The sequence below is a fragment of the Bombus affinis genome, chromosome 1, assembly GCF_024516045.1.
Source record: "Bombus affinis isolate iyBomAffi1 chromosome 1, iyBomAffi1.2, whole genome shotgun sequence".
NCBI lineage: Eukaryota > Metazoa > Arthropoda > Insecta > Hymenoptera > Apidae > Bombus > Bombus affinis.
In genome coordinates, this window is record NC_066344.1 from 9,331,758 (window position 1) to 9,351,125 (window position 19,368).

Genomic DNA, 19,368 nt, shown 5'->3' on the forward strand with positions numbered 1-19,368 from the left:
TTCCTGCTTCGCATTTTTTTCTCCCGATTCTGAATCTTACAGTCGAGGAGGGTTTTATGCTCCTTGCTGGGATCTGCGAGCTTTCTGATCCTTTTCCACGGATTTCCTTGAGATACCAGGCATTAGGCTCGTCTACTTTGTTCGCATTGTTCGTTGAAACGTTTCAAAGAACTGCGAAAAGGTTCTGATATATGAGCCTTTCAAAAGTCGAGAGGCGATTAACTACCTTCTCTTTTTTTTTGTAAGTTTCTTAGTTTCATTGCTTAAATAATATTATTAATAACAAATATCATCGGAGATCTGAAAAACGTCTTTTTAAAACAAGTCGGTTGCAGAACCTCGATAAATACCCTCCCTTTCACGATCTCCCAACCGTGGATCATCGTCCCCGTTTCTCGTCCCTCAGTTTCCAATTAAATACACCTATTTTCTCCTCTCGGCAGTCGGTTTCTTATCGGCGCGTCTTGAGATACGCTCACGACGTCTGGAGACATGTTTCCAATAGAACGACGTTTCCCTCGCGATACGTACACGCGCTTTCAACAACGTTCCCCTCTATTTTTCCGCTTTTCCTCTTCTTTTTTCCCTCCGTCCAATCTCCCCTCGGTCGTCTAAGAATTCGTCGATGTTTCATTGGCGAGGAGAAACGCGACGATAAACTACAGGCCTGACCAATTAACTCTTTCCAGTTAATTACCGCGTTAAAATGCATACGGTGGCGTTCGAGAAACAATTATTTACGAGCCGCGTGATGGTATAGGGATCGTTACCTCGTGGCACGAGTCGCGAGAACCGATCGGTAGTGATTCATAAATCTCTGACAAAATGGCTAGCAATCTTGCGCTAATTGTACGTTTCTACGAGAATCGCGAAACTCCACTGACGCGGCCACACGCTTAACACCTAGCGCCGTCGTAATGATCTAATAAATCTTCCTGTCGCTCCGTCAAACGTCGCTCTTTCCCACACACCAAGCTACGAATTCGCTTGCTTCTGTTGTTTCCAGTATTTATTTTATTTATACCGAGATCGACGCGTTTCCTGTATTCCACAACTTCAGTTCGTCCTGTATACTCGGTTACTCGAGTTCAACGCGTTTGTTTCGTTCCTATTTTCCTTGTTAACTGGCTGTAGTATTGTGTAGTGACAATGGAAATTACTTGGAAGTTTTACGAATCGGTACGCATCGACGTTGATAAATCATGATCTTTCTACAGACGTCAAACGTCGGTGATGCGCGACTCCTAGCACAGTAAATTATGACTGCCATTGTCAGGCGATCTAGCAGTCTCGATGGACCTTGTAGCCGAACGTTTTACTTCGATTTCAATTTCTATCGTCGATTCGAGTTTCTAACGCGTAGGCATCGTATTTATGTACGTACAATGAATCGCTATCGCGAATCAAATATTTTTCGATTTCGTATCCATTTAGCTTTGTCAATCGGACGATCGATGATGCTTCTCTCTGCGTATGATCTCTTTAAGAATAGCCACGAGGATCCTGACGGTATCGCAAATGGATCAAATTAGAAATTTACTCGGTGCCGATCCTTTACAACACACGTCCGAGCGGCTTCATAATTCAACGAGTCAGAGTAGCGATAACTCCGCGCCGATAAATAATTCAGCGTATCTATCAATCGGCTCTTCAACGTCAGAGAGTGGCCGGTGGTACGTGTTACGGTTTTATTTCGGTGCCATTGATTGACATACGTAGCTGCGACGCGCTCGATCTCGCGTCCTTTTCAACGAAATATACCGATTGACATTTAGGTCGGATAGAAATATCGCGCGGGCGCACGTGACGTCGTGGTGCGCGAATAACACCGACATAACGGATCGCCGTGAAATCAGGTGGTTCGTTTTATATTCCGAGACCTGGAATATCTTACTGCGGATTTAGACGTGATTGATAAATCCGGATGAACAGACCCGCCTGGCTACAAACGAATTTCCTTTAATATCTCGCTCGAATCGAGAGAGTTCACCGAATGGCGGCGTAATTTCTCATCGGTCCCTACGAGAGCCGCTCTCCCTCTTTCTCTCTCTTTTCTCTCTCTTTTCTCTAGCGAGTAAATTAGAGAATCGTGTTACGCGGAATCAGTGTCAGCTAGCGCTTCTCGCCATTTATTCCACGCTGATTTCCTGCAATTTCGCGATGAATTAATTTAAAACTCCGATGCCCCTCATTCGTTTCTCCCACTTACAATTGAAAACTACGCTATAGGGCATCTACTTTTATTTCTAAATCTCCAATTTCGCACGTTTTGTAAATCATTATCGATTATTAGGGCTTGATCGGGCCATGACGATGACTTCCAAATGAAAGTGCAGAAAGTACAGAATTCTGCGCAGTTTGGAGAATGTTTAGGTTATAAAAGAAGAAAGTGGTGGAAGGATAATTGAGGTGTAGCTTTCAAGACTATTATACGACCGGATCAGCAAAGCGTTGCTGCGCGTAGCTATTATATTAATTCAAAACAAAGAGCAAACTTACAATTGGCACCGACAGGAAATAGCAGGAAGCCAGTGGATCGAGGCTATTAAATGACCGCGTGCCGTTCGAATTCCTGGCGGCCGGGCAACCGATGTACGGTAAATCGCGAGTCACGAGTATTTTCGTGCGTTTTCGTGCGTTCTCGTTGCCGTGAACTTATCGCGCGAAATTGCCGTAACGAGAGCCACGGTGGTGCAGCTGCAACGCGCCATCCACGTCCCTTCTCTCTTGCTGGTAATTGGTGGTTCACGCGGCCATTCCGGAGGAAGCCGCACGCGCGCCGAGGTTTTTGAACTCGCGACCAAAAGAATCTCGCGCGCGCGTTATGCGCGAGCAAACCAGACGCGTCGAGAAAGAGAGAGAGAGAGAGAGAGAGAGAGAGAGAGAGAAAGAGAGGAAGATGGAGAGGAAGCCGGTGAAGGAACGTGGCAGGAACGAGAAATAAGAAGATCGGGAGGACAAGGAGGGAAAAAGACAGATAAGACGGAATAAGAGAAAGGCGCGATAAAGACGTTTCGGCGTTTCCTTTCGCACATTCCTCCAGTAGTTTCCGTTATTTTTTTAGAAAACAACCAGGCCCCGCTATCCCCTCGGCTTTCCAGTCGCGGTTACACCAACCAAGGATAAATGCCACAGGACAATAGCCTTTTGTGGCTGACGCGGAAGGATTCGCGAAATTTATCGTTCGATTGCTTTCAGAATCGGTGGAATGTTTTGACCTTTGAATATAGCGCACTTTTTACTTCGTGGTTCGTAAAGAAACGGCTGACTTTTGTTGCTGAATGAACGTGTTCGTTATGCCTTGGGCTTGACATCGCGTGGGCTTGTCAATGACGTCATTGAAAAAGAAGAACTGGATCGTGAGAGGATGAAGTGGAGTTCGTTGGTCTTCGTAAACTTGTCCTCGGAATTCGCCTCGGTAGTCGAAGAATAAGTTTGCCTGTATTAATAATCGTCGAGTTTTCGTTCAGCTGCGGTGTTAAAAACAGAATTCGATAACATAGATTGGTTGAAAATAGATCGCAAATGAAATGTTGCATCAACGCAACGTTGATCCTAAATTGGTTAAACGGTGTATCCGTTGAATTTTTACCGGATACAACCAACGGTGAAAGAAAGATTAAAACAAAACGAAGCGAAGAATGGAAGAAAAAAGAAGAGACGACGTTGGGCGACGCAAGGAGTTTCTTCTCTCTTTCACAGTTGGTCTGGTCATTCGTCGGAAGTGGCTGCGACTAAAGTTCGCGACAAGCTAAGAGCTTTTGTTCGTTCCGACCAGGCATTCCAAGATTGAAATTAATTATTTCTGTGGAACGTGGCGGAGCGACGTGACAAGGAGATGCCTGGAAAACGCCAGGTGCCACGATGACACGACGATTTCGTCTCCGGTGAATGCGATTATCAAAAGCGTCCCGACGTTTTTGACGCACCGTCCATGGAGTTCCGCGTCGATCGTGTTACTCGTTTTGCTCGAAAATTGTCGCGTTAACGCCATCTAGATGTAACCTTCTCCTCCGCCCAAATCACCGTTTCTCCGGCTCCCTCGACTCGTTTCGGGCCACCTGCTAGTATTTCGACGGCGATTAACGCGATGGAATTTTAGATCGTTTAATCGGCCGTCCCGTCGCTTCGGGTGACGCTTTCGGTTAATTTCAGAGCACTCCATGCTAGATCAGAAACGGAAGGATAGTGTTAAGTCGAATGAATCCTATGTACATAATTTACATGAATCCTATGTACATAATGTACAAAATAATTCCGAGGTTTGGGTTTGAATGGCAGACATATTTGACGATACGAACACGTTGTCAGGAATTTCGAATTTGGAGTTTCGTACGATTGATTATCGCGGGTGACTGAATTTCGAGTATAGGGGGTTGCGTGAAAGGGCCGAGTGTTTGAAATTAGGAGATGAAGGAAGAGTGCAGTATCACTTTAGGTGGAAGTAACTCAATATGTCCTGAGAATATCTCTGTAGATTTATAATCTACTCAATCTTTAATAGGGAAACTATCTTATACCCTTCTACGCTCGTAATTTTCGCTCTACCACAGCAATAGAGTAAAAGTTGCGGCAGTATGTCCTTTTGAAGGGAGAAGAAGTTCGAACGTTTAATTTACGCAGCTATAAATTTCCAATTACCATCGTCAAACTATTACCTTTAATCTGAAAAAGCGAATTCCGACCAGGAAATTATTCATCCATCCAAACAGCCATAAACACTTGGCACATTCGTTGGTTAGATATTCAATTTCCTTCTTACACGTTCGAAGGCAAGTAGAGAGGAGCAGGAGAAATCTCGGGCGATCGGAGTATGCTCGCGAAGCTCACGTCCCGGCCATGGATCACCGTGATATTACCGCGAAATTATTGCTGGTGGTGCGTACGCGACCGATAAATCACTAACGAGAAAACCACCTGATGGCCTCTTCGAGAAAGAGACACCAACGCGTCGTTCCGCTTAATTCGCACTAATCCGATACCGTTACGTTCGGTATGCGGCATTCTTCCCTTGCGGCGCACGCGGCGGCGAATAACATTTCGATGATCGATCGCCGATCGCGGTTAAGAGGCGTATTAATTGCCCCGTCGATCGGTACCTCTAATTACCGGCGTGCACCGCGCGCGCGCTGATTAATTACCACCGGCTGGCCACGGCTGCTAACCGAACCGAGATCGATGCCCGCTCCAGCTATTCTCTTTAATTCGACTCGATCGAGTGATTATTTTACCTACCTGCCACACGTGTGTCCCCTCCTATCCTACGTTCTTGTACTTTTTTGTTTCTTCATCCCTCTTCCTGTTAATGGCGGAAGAAAAAAACCAAGGGATAATACGATAATATGCGGTTGGATATTTAAGAACCAGATCGGAATCATAATGTTTGTAATTCAAATTAAAAGAAACGTGCCAAGGGTAAGTTTCGATAAATTAACCAAGAATATCCGTGTACGTAGTCGTCCGATAGCTGTATAAGGGGAATGAGTCGGTTAGTACAAAGTCAGCTGCAAGACCATTCGCTATGTCGTGTCTTCACGTAGCAATTTCCTCGTGGTAAATGAGTGATATTTATACCTGCGACTTCGTGTTTTAAAATTTAAACAAGGTAGAAACCAGACGTAGAAGGACGTAGCGGAAAAATTTGAAGCTACGCTCTAAGTATCCTTTTAGCTTTGATTTTAACTTGATTACAGAATTTCGTTAAATAAAACGATAGATATATGCACGATTACCATGAGAAAATTATTATGCGAACTATAACATATCCCTTGCATCTGTTTATCAATTTGCGTTCGGTTTATTTTATCAATTCGATGAACTGATTTCGCAAGATCGCGAAACAATCGAGCGGTGATCGATGAGCCACGCGAACGTATCAGCCAACGATGATATCAAGTAAACCAAACGTGGAAGAAGTGGAACCGTGTCGAGAGAGGCTGAAAAGGCGAAAAACGGCGCACGTGCTCGCGTTCGAAAGAACAGTCGTAGCGAATGCCGCGACAATTTGCAAATCGCTGTTTCGAGTCAGAATTCAACGCTCGTGTGGATCCATTCTTTTGTGTTTTCGAACGTGACTCACGACGGGTTCATTAGCATCCCGCCACGCGCCGCTTGGAGAAACTACGTCGTTGTTCAAAGCGCCGACAGGAGAACGTATGATGCGACATAATTTCGATGTTGTTATGTCCGCATTTTGTTGATGCACGCCTATGCGTCATTTTGGCTACTCCAATTGTTTTCTTCGGAAACGAGCACAAAACAGAGGCCAATAAACGCTTTTGCTAAAGATTTATAGCTCAAATTGCACGACGTGTTATTTTTTGAGCGGTCTGAATTGAATTGCTATGCTCAACTCGTTATTATTATAAAAGTATTTACCGCGCAAATCGTGTTTTTAAATCAGAAAGTAGCACCGTGTAGCCAAAGGGACGGTTCTTTTTTTTTCAAAAGCAAGCTACCGTAGATACATCAGAACACTTTTTACATCGCTTGCTTCTTTTTCGCCGGCGTGGTCACATCCGGTGATCAGAGGATAATCACGAAGAATACGGAAAAAGGTTACAAAGTTGCTTTTGCCTCGATTTCCCGACAATTTGGAGCGATTTCACGTTCAACGGGAGTCCCGTGACGTTCCCCCGTCGCGCTACGTCGATTACGCGTTTACAGGTAATTTACTGTTTAACGACAGCCAGGCCGTCGTCGAGTTGGCTCTCGTCAAGGACTCGCGTCAATTTAATTTGCATTATCGCCTTGTCACGGTTGTCCTTACCTCGAAAATTTCGAATTTCTACGCTGGATTTCGCCGTGTCAATAAAGTAACCACTGGAACGATCAACGAAACGAATTGAACGCAGAACCAACGACCAAATTAAAGATTTCGCATGCGATCAAGCCCTTTTCACCCGAGTACCTGCGTCTAAATTGTAATAAAAATGTTACGCGAAGATAACGATCAGAATTAAAGCGAACGTACCTGTTTCGACCGCCGATCGTTTGAATCGTAAGAAGTGGTTTCACTAATTAAAAGAAAAAAAAAGAAAAAAGAAAAAAGGGAGGAGAACATGGCAGGGAAGCGGAAATCCGTCGATCCATTTCGATTACCCTCTTTTAAACCTCCTTCGTGCAAAATTAAACAAGATTGTCTGCGATCTGACCATCAGAATATGTAAATCCATCGAATGAAACCCCTTTTTTCGTTTTTTCTTCCTGTCTTTCTTGACTTGCTTTTTATAAACTCGGGTGGATATTCGAAATCGTCCCTTTTGGGGGGGGGGGCGAGATAAACATGAAATTTTATTCGAATTATTACGATTCATCATTACCAGTAACACGACTGTAGTAATAACAAACAACCTTGACCATCAGCGACGCAACTTCGATGACCCTCCGTAATCTTCGAATGACTTAAAGTGTTAATAAATATCTGTAACTTTCTGTAACAGTAATACATTCGGCTCGGTCGGCATTATATTCAGAAATCTTCTGCATTAAGCGTGATACATGCTGGATTACGGTCCTACGAATGGCTAACTTTAAGTCACCCGAACGGGAGAATGCCTGGAATGAAAAAGATCGAGTTCATTTTTCCAGAGAGTCTGGAAATTACGCGAAGAATGTATACAGGTTCTCTTTGTGGGCATTTGTCACCGCCATATTCAGCTGTCGACTTCCAAGGCTATTCAACGTGAAATTTTCTCGGAGGATTTATCCAATCCCGTCAGGAACGAGCGAGCTTGTACTTAACTACGTACTTCTCTCATGAAAGGGGAGAAATGCAACATCATGCGATTCGACGTTAATTTGACAATTGTTCAGCAACGACTGGACATACAAAAAAAGGTAGAAATTTGTTTCTAAATCCTTTGCGTAGCACGAAAAATTCGATGAATGAACGAAACCTTCTTTACCGAAATTCGCGTTCTCTAAATGCCTCTGTCGATCATCTTCCAAGCACACGAGTATTATTCGAGCAAATAGTTCTCTTATCGTGTTCTTTAATTTCTTCATTCTCTTATCCTTATCAGCGTAAAATTTCGCCCGTCATAGTATCGACGTTGTTTCCTTTTGATGGTAGTTTTTGAGATTGAAATAATCCTCGCAACCACAGTTAGCGTTTCACGAGCAAAATCGAAATCGACTAGGTTTACAAATGAAGCTCCGTTTCAAGGCGCCTCGTTTCTCTTGTCATCGCGTCTACAAAATTCTGCGAGTTTCTTCTTAGGAAACTCGTTCGAAATTCTTCGAATATTGCGAAATTGGCGATACGGCGAAAACAGTGTGCGCGTGTCCGATGCATCGTGAGGATGCCACGTGTTTTGCGCAAAACGTGAGCTCGAAGTTCATTAGCACCGCCACGCGCCAATGGCCAGGGCCGTTGCACGCTGGCGCCGAAGGCGCGAGTTGGCGCGTCACGCCGCGCCGCGTCGTAAACGATGAAAGAGACGCGGGATCAAGGGACGTGTAAGAAAGAATTCTTTCCGACGTTTGCACGTGACTGCTGCGCCGCGACGGGAGAATTCATGCTCATCAAATTCTTTCACCGCCGGCAAATATTACGTCGTGTTCCGATCTCTTTTTTCCCCATCCTTTTCTCGCTTTTTGTCCACCTCGAGCAGAGCGACGGTTGTTGAATTGAAAATTCGGTCGATTTTGTTTTCCCTATGGAAAAACATCTTAGCAAGGTAGGAGTTCTCTACTTTTCAGAGTTGTTCGTGCGATGAATCAACTCGATGAATCGTAGCCTGATATATTTAGCCGGGTAATTTGTTGAGAATCACGAGAAATTGTTGTGTACACGTTCCTTAGTAAAAAAGACGATAGAGCGATAGCAACGTTCAAATGAAAAACTGGCAAACCTTTGTTCAATGACACGCGATATTATAATCAGAATCTCAACCAATAATATCCTTGATATTAAATTTCTGTTATATTAAATTCTTGGAGATGGCGAACTATCGGTTATCATGTTTTTTCTTTTTATCATTGTATGTGCGTATATCACAGGATTCTCGGCGATGTGTATCAGCAACAACGTGAATACGCGATATCGACTTTGTGTTTCGCCAGAATACTGCGTAGTAAAGCATGTGCTCGACCGTTTTCGACATTCAATCGATCGTCATGCGATCGTCGAGTTGTTCCCCGAGAACGTGCCGCTCTCGTTTCCAAAAGGTCGATCGCCTGTTCACCGTTTGACGCAGCGTCCTTCTCGACGGTTGAAAATAAAAACGATGACCACGAAAAAAACCGGGCGGACGCGTCGGAAAGTTTTCGTAACCGGATCTGAACGCGATGCGTGCCGCTAAATTTAACGCGCCCTCCACCGTTAAGCAACACCAATTAACTCGTGTCTTTCTCCATTTTTTTCGTTTCAGTTGGAGGAATGCGAGACGCCGGACGATTCGCCGGTCAAGGTAAGTACAAAATGAACAATCTTCCGTTAAGAGTATCTCTTTTTTTATGACGTTCGGGTTCACAGGTACGAATGATGCTCAGTTTATTATATCGTTCAATCTGAAGTTCAATGATCGAGTATTGTTAATTGCCTCGATATTCGAATATTTAAGTGCTAAATTCTTAACATTCAAAAAAGCTGTCGTATTGTAAAGGGGATCGTATTAATGGTATCGTGGATGAAATTTCACTCCAGAATATGTTTTTCACTTGAAAAGTAACGTTTTCGTATTTAGAAGAATCAGATCAGAAAGATGCAGTTTATATTATTATTCGATATTAACGGATGAAAAATTAACAAGCCATGGTTTGTGCCTCGAACGATTCACTTGATATTCGAGAGAAGTGATTATTATGGCAGCTGAAAGAGAAAAATCACTTCCTTTAAATTGAAATGATAATCGTTAACAATCGTAATCGATTTGTTGGCCTGGAGAGTCGACTTCCATCGATCGGCTATCAGTTTCAGTTCCGAGAAGTGGTTAAAAATTGGCCGCGTAAAAATATCTTCCGCGACGACCCACTTTTGCCCGTTGATGCGTCGAGATTGCATCCACAGCGCAGGAATACGCCATTGCTCCCGTCCTTTCCTCTTCCGCAATATCGCCGTTCGCCCGATTTATATTAAATATCCGACTGTGCTCGATCTCGACGAGGACTCGCGCACGTTCGGCACCGAGCGGCGAATGCAATTACCAGCGCATCGATGCCGAAACTAGGCCAGCCCCTAAGAGTGCCATTCTCCCCGCGAGGGTGCGGGCTTGCCAATCGGATGGTCCTAACTAGGGGATGAATAGCGTAGCACTTTTCGACGAAGAACAGATTAAACCATACCTTTTGATATGACGAATGAATTGATATAATAACTGGTATATTTCTCTTTCTCTTCTTTATAGATATAAAAATTGGAATAAGAGGGACTTTGCGTCGATGTTAGAATTTGCAATTAAACAATGATTGCAGAACAATATTTAAAGGTTCCTGTTTAAGTTCAGTGAGGAGAAAATACGATGGATCAAGCTCAAGTTGTCTATTGTTAGAATATAATAAACGAATGCTATGGATATCCTGAATTACGTAGCTTTCACATTTATCGAAATGGGTTATGAACCATAAACGTCTGGTATCTGGGCCGATTTTTAGCGCGTGCATTCTCCGTGGCAAGGAAGTCTCGGTAAGACCACCCTCTCTTCTCACCACCCTCTCGTGGGCCTTCAATTACTGCAGGGACGACGCGACACCCTCTCCTTGCTTCTTCGCGACAGGTAGCGCGGGCCTGACGTAAAGTATGACGCGCGGAGTAATTTTAATTACGCGATGCAGCAGGCCTGAATTGTTGCTACCAGCAGCTTCAGACATATTGGACTAATTCACGTCATTCGGGCGACACTTATTAAACCCGGGAATGCCGTCAGCCTTAATCCTCGTAGAATGCAAGATGAGCTGCACGCTAAGGGACGGGGATTAAAGGAGAGGAAAGGCGATGGAGAACCGAGGGAACAGCTCAGAGAGGACGTGATAATCTCCGAAGCGAGTCGTTCTCTGGCAAAGTCCTGGCGAACTTTCCGCCAGAGTTCTTCACCTCTTCTTCCACTCTACTTTCGAATAATGGAGCCGCCCGCTAGTTTCGTTCAGTCTGCCGACGAATCGTTGATTGTCGTTCTAGATTTTTCGTTATCCTTCCTTATCGCGATGTTCTTTGCGTCAAACCGTGGTATAGAAAGAAATGTGGTGAACGAGTCCACGTGGTTCGTTGCGCCTGATGATTCTGTCGTTATTCAAATTGTGATGACTAAAGCTGATATGTGAATTCGTCACTTTTCTTTTTGGTAATGTTTAGCTGTTGGAATTGTTTCGCACCAATCCTCCCTAATAATAACGCATGGTGTTATACGACATATACAAGGTGTTTCAGAATGTTGATGGCAAACTTCAGAAGCCTTTCGTCGAAACAAGCAAGAAAGTTCTGCTCGTTCTACAAAATATCACTGATTTCAGAGTTATAAGACAGTTATCCTGAATATAGTCTGTATGTTTCATATTCGCGTTCTCAATCGTTGTTGAAGGACCAGAACTTGGTACACGCAACTGTAGATACGAGGTTCGACAAGAGTACGAAGGCGAATTAAAGGGGACGACACCGTGGCCGGGAAAAGAGCGGAGCCCCGTAATAATTGCTCTGCTTTGGACTACGGTAACGAAGGCGAAACAAAACGCTGCACGATATAATCGCTGAATAATAATCGGTACGTGCGTCGTTATCGGGCGAGGATAACGAGCGCTATCGTTAAGTTTTAATGAGCGCTAGCCCTAAATTAATATAACGATCCTCCCGCGGACCGTGACGGACCGCGCCGCGCCGCGCCGGAGTCCCGTGACGTGACACGGTGACCACACCGCGTGACGACATTACCTTCGCGGGACGCGCCTACCTACGTTTCCATTAATGCCCGACAATTGTCGCAATTACCTCTAAATTATTAATTAATTGCAGTGCTGTCCGCCGTATAACACGTTACTCTTCCCATCCTCTCTGGCATCAATATCTACGCCCGTTTCCAGAGACGATTTCTCCTGTGTTCGACGCGGTTGTTAATTCGCAAGGCACTGGCCCGCACGAATCTTAACTTTGAATCAACTAGATTTGAATTTTGCCAAGTTAAAATCTACTAATTCTCGAAATTATGGTAATTACTTACTAAAGTTCCATGATGGATCGCGTATGCTTCCCGCTTGAAGTCATCCCACGCTTCGTTCCCACGATACTCTTTGTACTAAAAATCCAGCCATTCGAAGAATCGCGCGTGAGCTATCGATGTCAATTAACGACGAGGCATGTTCGTTGGTTAAAGTTATCCGTCTAGGTAATTAATGATTAATTGAAGGATCGTCCCTTAAAGCGGCATGGTTCACGACTCGACCAACACGCTTCTTCGTCATCGCTGAATCGGCTCGGCTAATTGGCTGTAATTAGCGCGCTGCCCACTCGATTCTTCGCGTTATCAGCAGTTCCCGCGATCGCTGTAGCTTTTGACAGGCAAATCGAACGCGTTCTGTTCAGAGATCCGGTTTCACGGAGTGGAAATTTCGCAGCCACAAACGTGTACACGAGAGCACGCGTGTGGAGCTCTAAATTCGAATTACGGTGGTCGAAACGATTGTCTTTTGGCTCTCGCGTGATCGTCGTTGAAAATTTTAACCGTGGAGAGTCTACGTGATTATATTGTCATAGAAATTGCTGGGACCCGTGTATCATTTACTACGAAAGCAAGCTAATAATGTAACATCCATAATTGACGATAGCTCATTACTGAAATTTCGACGCGTCATCATCGTCGCTGTACCTGCCACAGCTGTGAAGCCCGTACGTGTTATTATCCGATATTCTAACAGAATTACGAGTTTCAATATTATTATTAATAATGATAATAATCTGTTAGCCTAAAGGCACGATTTGCACTAGTTTTCTGCCATTGAACTTGATGCAGATCAATAACTCTCAGAATTCGTTCAACGTTCTTCTTCAAGAATTTAACGTTCATTAAACTGTGCAGAACGAAATCGCGAAAGAAACATAAACATCCGCTAACTTGGATCGTTCCGAGAGAATCGACTCTATAAACTGTGTCAAAGACCTAACCGCGGTTGTCGGGTACTTTCGTTAAATTTTGTCCTCCACCTGTTCCTCTTGAAGCAGCGAAAAAAAGATTAAAATTCCGACCTCGACTGGAAGACCCGGTAATCTAACAGCGGGAGTCGCCTCGTGACTTTGTCTCCCGCTGTTCCACCGCATTTTCAGCAACGTTTCGAGCAAATAAGAGTCGGGACACGTTCGTTCTGGTCATAAAGAGCCGCATCTGGAAAAAAAGCATCACCGGCGAATCTCTGATCCAGAACGTCGTTCAATTTAGCGGCGGTGCGACGGCGAGGTTAGCGGCGCGAGTAATTTCTTCGAGACGAAAGAATAGCCGGTTTAATTGCGTTGGGGCGCGGTCGGCCGAGCTTGTAAATAACATCAGACGCTATAACACGATTCGCAGTGGTCTAGCAAGGACGAGGGAAAGGAAGGGAGAACGCCGAGATCTATTCCGCAAGGGGGAAGAAGTGGAACTGAAAACGACCGGTGAGCCCAGCTCGAGATACTTCCTCCAAGTTAGGCACGTAAACTGTGCGGAGCTAACGTTAGCCTTCAGACATCGTTTCCGGAGGGAAGCCACCGACTTCCCTTCTTCTGCACCTCGTATGCTCGATCTTGTCCCCCTTTTCCTGTATACACGCGTGGCTAAGTCCCAGCCTGCGTTCTTCCTCCGGCCTTTTATCTTCTGAACGAACCTTCGAACATTGGAACCTCGTTTATCCGAACAGATCGGAGGATCAGGCAGTTCGGATAAGTGCGACCAGTTCCGATAACAGAGTCCTCTCCAGCTCTTCTTACTAGCTCGGGTAATAGGATTTCAACTTCTTCGACGTGCATATAGAATTTCCTTTGAAAATTTTTAATATTAGTTTTAGTCGACATTGATTATTATAGATGAAAATTTTTAATGAACTTATCGTAAACGTACAAGCTATGATTTTTCTCTTAATCGACTAAACTTGTTGGCCAAAATGTAGATTGTAATTCGTTTTTTACGTGGTAGATCAGACTGTCAGAATTCGAACATCGGGAAACTTCTTCTACTATTACCATATTTCCCATTTCCATTACCACGTTTGATGGATCATTGAAACGAGCTGTTTTATAAATAGCCGAGGTCTACTAGTCCAACTTCTTTTTCCAATAGTCGCTGTTTGTGACGTGCAGTACGCTCAGGTGTGACGTAGATGCATTTGTTTAACTTTTCACTCGCTGATTCTCTGTCAGGGATTAAGTGCATAGCGTGATTCAAGCTTCGACTCGATAATGGATGTTTGCGACGTAGATCCATAGAATGAAGTTTGCCTTTGCATAAACAGACTTGACAGATCTTCAGTACGAATGGAATTGCTGGGAATGCGGTGGCAAGATGTCGTGGATCTACCTCCATTACGTGGAACAGTCGCATAAAACTGGAAAGATGCTCGATCTAAATGAGCTGTAACCAAGTAGAAAAGAACTTTCTTCTTTTAATCCAAACGTCTCCAAACTACGAATAAACTTCCGCAATCATCTTCCACGCTCTAAAATAAAATGATACCACGATATGCTTTTTTCCAGTTTGGCCGGATCTTTTTTTTTCGATCAGGGCCACGCCAAGAGAGAGTTAGAGAAAGAGAGTCCTCGCATACATAATTCATGGAAAGACTTGCGGCGAAGTTGGTTGACATAACCGCGGCGTAACGCGTCGTAATGCGTCATAATGTATAATAATGCATCGTAGCCAGCGTAGCGTAATGCATGAAAATGGTCCTGCCGCGAGTGGCTTTCTTTATTTCATCGCCGCCATTAAATGCGCCGTGATTTCCTGCTGGCACGGTGTAATCTAATTTCGCGGCTTGCTCGCGCAATTATTGCCCACCCTCTGCCATTCTCTCCTACCCCGCGAGAAGGTTCGCGCGATACGTCGCTTTAATGGCCATTATTAGAACCGTATGGAACACGCTCCTGAAACTTCCTACGTGTAATTGTTGAAACTCGATCGTACAATCGTTAGTGTTATCGGTTTTTGGCGGAAAAGGTTCATGTCTACGAAAGATGCTATCTGTAAGCATACATATCTACATGGTTGTTTGGCTACTAAAATGTTAATTACAGAAGGAACTAATCACCTATTTTATAGTACCAAAATTTACAAAAATAGAGTTAATCAATTTGACTTTTGAACGATTTGAATTATTTAGTCTGGTATTTTCAATATCGAAATGAATCGTCATCCCATAGTTTCATTAGTATCGAAGATCATGTGATAACCTTATTTCACTCGGAATCATATCGAATAGATAGAATAATTTTTCTGCGGAATGTAAAGATGATCCCGATACAATGGAATGAACGGCGCATAGTCAAGCGGCCATTAATGCTTTGCCGTTTCGCGAAATAACGCGGCGTCGTTGCTCGTTAAATATGCTAATACACGGAAACTTAGAGTAAAGTATAGTTATTAGGGTCGTTCAGATCATAGCGAGGAAGCAGAACGACAAGGAAGAGACAGAGGGAGAATATATATATATACCTGTCGTGCTGTTCTCCCCCGTTTACGACGACAAATAGCTAAGAATAATTTAGGCGTCCGCCAGATACAGACCAAATGTTTATATTGCGATAGCACGGTGGTCAAACATTGTTCGAAAGTGTAATATTGAACGATCAAACGGCGTGACGGAGATTTCTAACTCGAAGCAGCATAATTTCGTATTGATGCGCAAATACATTGTCGAGCGATTCGCGAACGCTTATCACGCGTAAAATTGCAGGAACACCGTAGTTTGCGGAAACGAGTTTACTCGATTATCTCGACAGATTGCAACGATAAATCGAGTCGAAATTGCGGTTTATGTTCTCGTTCTGTGTCGTGATTACACGAACGATCTGTATTTAGAACGGCACAAAAGAAATCGAGTGACCATTTGTTGTGTACGACGTTGAGCTCGCGACGCTTTCTAGAGTCGCGAATGCGATTGAAAAACGAGATGATCATCAAGATCGGATATCAACGAGGATAGCAGGGAAGATCGAGGAGTAGCGAGAATGAATTTCGATTCGATATTGCTGCGAGCGAAGTCGACGCATAAATGCAACCAAGTCTGTTACTCGAGACGCGCGGTGTCCACGTGAGCGAGAAAATGCATTGCAAACATCAATAGGGGCACAGTGTCGCAGAAGAAAAAATAACCTGCCACGTGTAGAACGATACAGACACGTGTGAAAACTTGTGCGCACCATGTTCCTTGTTACTGTACGAAACTCGATGGCACAGTATAATCCACCTCCTTTTTGGTGTTAACACTAACTTGACCTTAACAGAACACTATACAATTGTGAAGCTTGTTGTTGATTAGAATATACTTTGCTTGAATAAATCCTAATGTATATAAGACGCCAACAGTGTCACAACTAAAACACAGATACCTGCATTAGTGTACAAGTTGAATTTCAACGCCAGCAACTTTTAACACCAACAAATTCAACATTAACAAAACAATGCACAGCATGTTTAGAATTTCTTGTACAATGAATAATACAGTGTATATATTTACGATTTTATTAACACATAGAATTAATTCCATGGCTGGACGGGAGGGTAATACCGTGAATCGGCATCCACTGTCCACCATTTTCGAAATTTGAGAAGAGTATAAATTCCTATGGAGGAACGATCATACTGTAGAGATCTATGTGGTACAGTATTAAAGAAACGCATAGAGATCTAGATATTTCTCCTCTACATATTTCACGCAATGCTTGTTAACCAATACGCTTCGCGAATAGCGCTGCGGTGTGTTTTAATATTATTGTAGACACACATTGACTTTCCCATGGGAATCGTTAAGTTAACAACTAGCATCACTGTACCCCTGTTTAATCTTCTTTTTTGGCCTAATTTCGCACTGAGGCTCGCGAGGACACCGTTCTGACGTAAATGCTAGTCTGTCTCATGGGATTCGAATTTCAATGGTCAGCAAAGAGCATTTTATTTTCAGCAACATAGTTCAGTCTGTTTATCAAGAAATGGCACATAAAATTGTAATTCTTTATTGCTGTTACGTAGAAATTATTTATAAAATAAATTCATAAAATAATCTCCGATCAACTTGTGTAATATTTTTATTCGATATTGTGAAATATATTAGCACGTGTATCGTTTCTTCTTAAAGCTAAGTTGCTACTTAAAATAATTCAGTCTTTTATTAGAAAAGTATCAACACAATCAGAGAAGATTTCAAAGGTTAAAACTGACAAATTACAAAAATAATATTCAACTATCGTTCCTTGGCAAGATAATAATTTGTAAACCTCCAAGTAGCTTCTCGCCTTTTTGGAAAACTTTTGTAAGCTGTATCACTATTGTAGGACGTGTATGAGACGGACAAAGGTAATATCTTAAAGGAAAATCAATACGAAGTTGTCATATCAGCTCGAGAATTTAGCCTTTTACTTGGAAAGCTAAAGTTTCGTGTCGCGAGACAAATCCTGTAGCACGCTCGCGATGCAACGCGACAATTGGATCGGCAACTCCAGCATCGCGCGTTGCTTGGTCTATTAATATGCTAGAAGCGCGTGCTATAAATTCTATTTCAAACCAACCCCGAGAGCATCCTTGAGAGGCAAGGACAATCGATCCGCCATCCCCGTGAGGCGCACGCGAGCCACACGCGAGCGGCGCGTATATTCGTTCCCGTAGATCGTCACGGCGACTCTTTCTGAAATATTCACCTTTCGTTCCCGCGTCGATTGGCCCTGTCTAATTCCTCCCTCTACCTCTCTGTTCACCCCTGTTGCTTTTTTCACGAACTCGTCTCCGAGATTGGACTTTGAATTTTTATGGAAGCACTCGGCACCGCCAGTGTTTTATCCCGTCTTTTCTCTTTTTTTTATAAGATTGAATCGTGTAAAATGTACGCACGTTGCTCACAGATTGGCAGTGGCAAGTGTGGAAAATTTTGTCGCCATGTTGCTCAGACGTATAGGTAATTGAATAAAAATTTCGAATGACTTTCTGCGTTTTGAAAGTGTTCCTGAATATAGCTAAGAATTGCGTTTTACGACGTTATCCTGACGGAAGAACAGTAAATGGCGTATAAAATTATTACTTTCGTAGCGAAGCGGCGATTTTACGAACGCTCGTCGCGGTCCGGCCATCACAAAATGTCCTTTCGTGATTTCATTCGATTACCGAGCTAAAAGTTCGCTGTTAATCGCACAAGCTATTCCACTATCCTATCTCAAAAGGTCCCTTCTAATATCGTGTAACATCGTCAACAACAGTGTACCATTTATCTCCGGGTAAGTTGATCGAAGCGAGCGAGCGATCGCGAAAGACAATTTCGCGTGATCAAATCCTCATCCGTGAACGGGGCGCGCGTTCATATCTGTCAATGGCCAGCCAGACAACGACAAAGCGACGCGGAAAATCGGCCGTGTACGCGATAGAAACCGAATTACCGATCCCTTTGACAGAGTCCATTAGCATCGACTGGCTCCGATTGAAGCTACCCAAATTTGCTACCAGTGACGTCAGACTTCCTGCCCATATAGTTAACACTCTGTCGCGGCATGTATACGTGATACAGAACAACGTCATACGTAATTCAGAGAGGCAAGAAAACACGCGTGTCTGCACGCATTGCGCGCGGAACTGGCGGCGAAACGGACCTATTTATAGCGAGCGTACACGGGTGTACGAACGGGACTTCAATTAGCGAGAGTAACCGCAATTTGCTCTTAGTACTTGAGCAGCGGCCGGCGTTCAATGATAGCCTCGATCACGGCCAATTTGTTGATGAATTTTCGTATAATAGTCGATCCGTTAATTACATAATGCCATGCTCTGGCTGGGAAAGTTAACGGTCGATTTTGATGCCTGGTCATTTTTCGTCGGCCACGCGAACCTACCGTGGCCCACGATTTAATTATTATTCTTCGACTTGTTTGTAGTAGTATCGACGATTGCGCATCGAGCTCCGACTTTACCCTGACAATAGTGCACATGGTTACATGATTAAAATTGATTTCGAACTCCACCCGCATTGACCACTCGAAAACCTCTCTCGACTGTCTCTGATCAATTTTAATGCGCGCCACTGGTTACAAACGTTTCTCTGCGGCGAGGAACACAGAGAGGGAGGAGCTCTTGCCGCGCTACTCGTAACCCCTTGATTTCCGCGCTCTCTGTTGGTCGATTTGAATATCGCTCGAATATCGCTCGAAACTTGATGGAATTTAATTAATGAAATAACTACATATATCGATCGTGACCCGTGCGTTTTTGTTGCGCA

At 43.8% G+C, this 19,368-nt stretch overlaps 1 protein-coding gene across 5 annotated transcripts in view; it reads left to right on the forward strand.

Annotated features, from left to right (window-relative positions):
- Window positions 1–19,368, forward strand: part of LOC126918014 (3-phosphoinositide-dependent protein kinase 1) — a 403,560-nt gene that overhangs the window by 137,743 nt on the left and 246,449 nt on the right. For all 5 annotated transcript variants that reach the window (XM_050725675.1, XM_050725807.1, XM_050725755.1 and 2 more), the window contains one exon: window positions 9,375–9,413. In XM_050725675.1, the coding sequence (XP_050581632.1) occupies window positions 9,375–9,413 (39 nt within the window). The remainder of the gene's footprint in view (window positions 1–9,374; window positions 9,414–19,368) is intronic.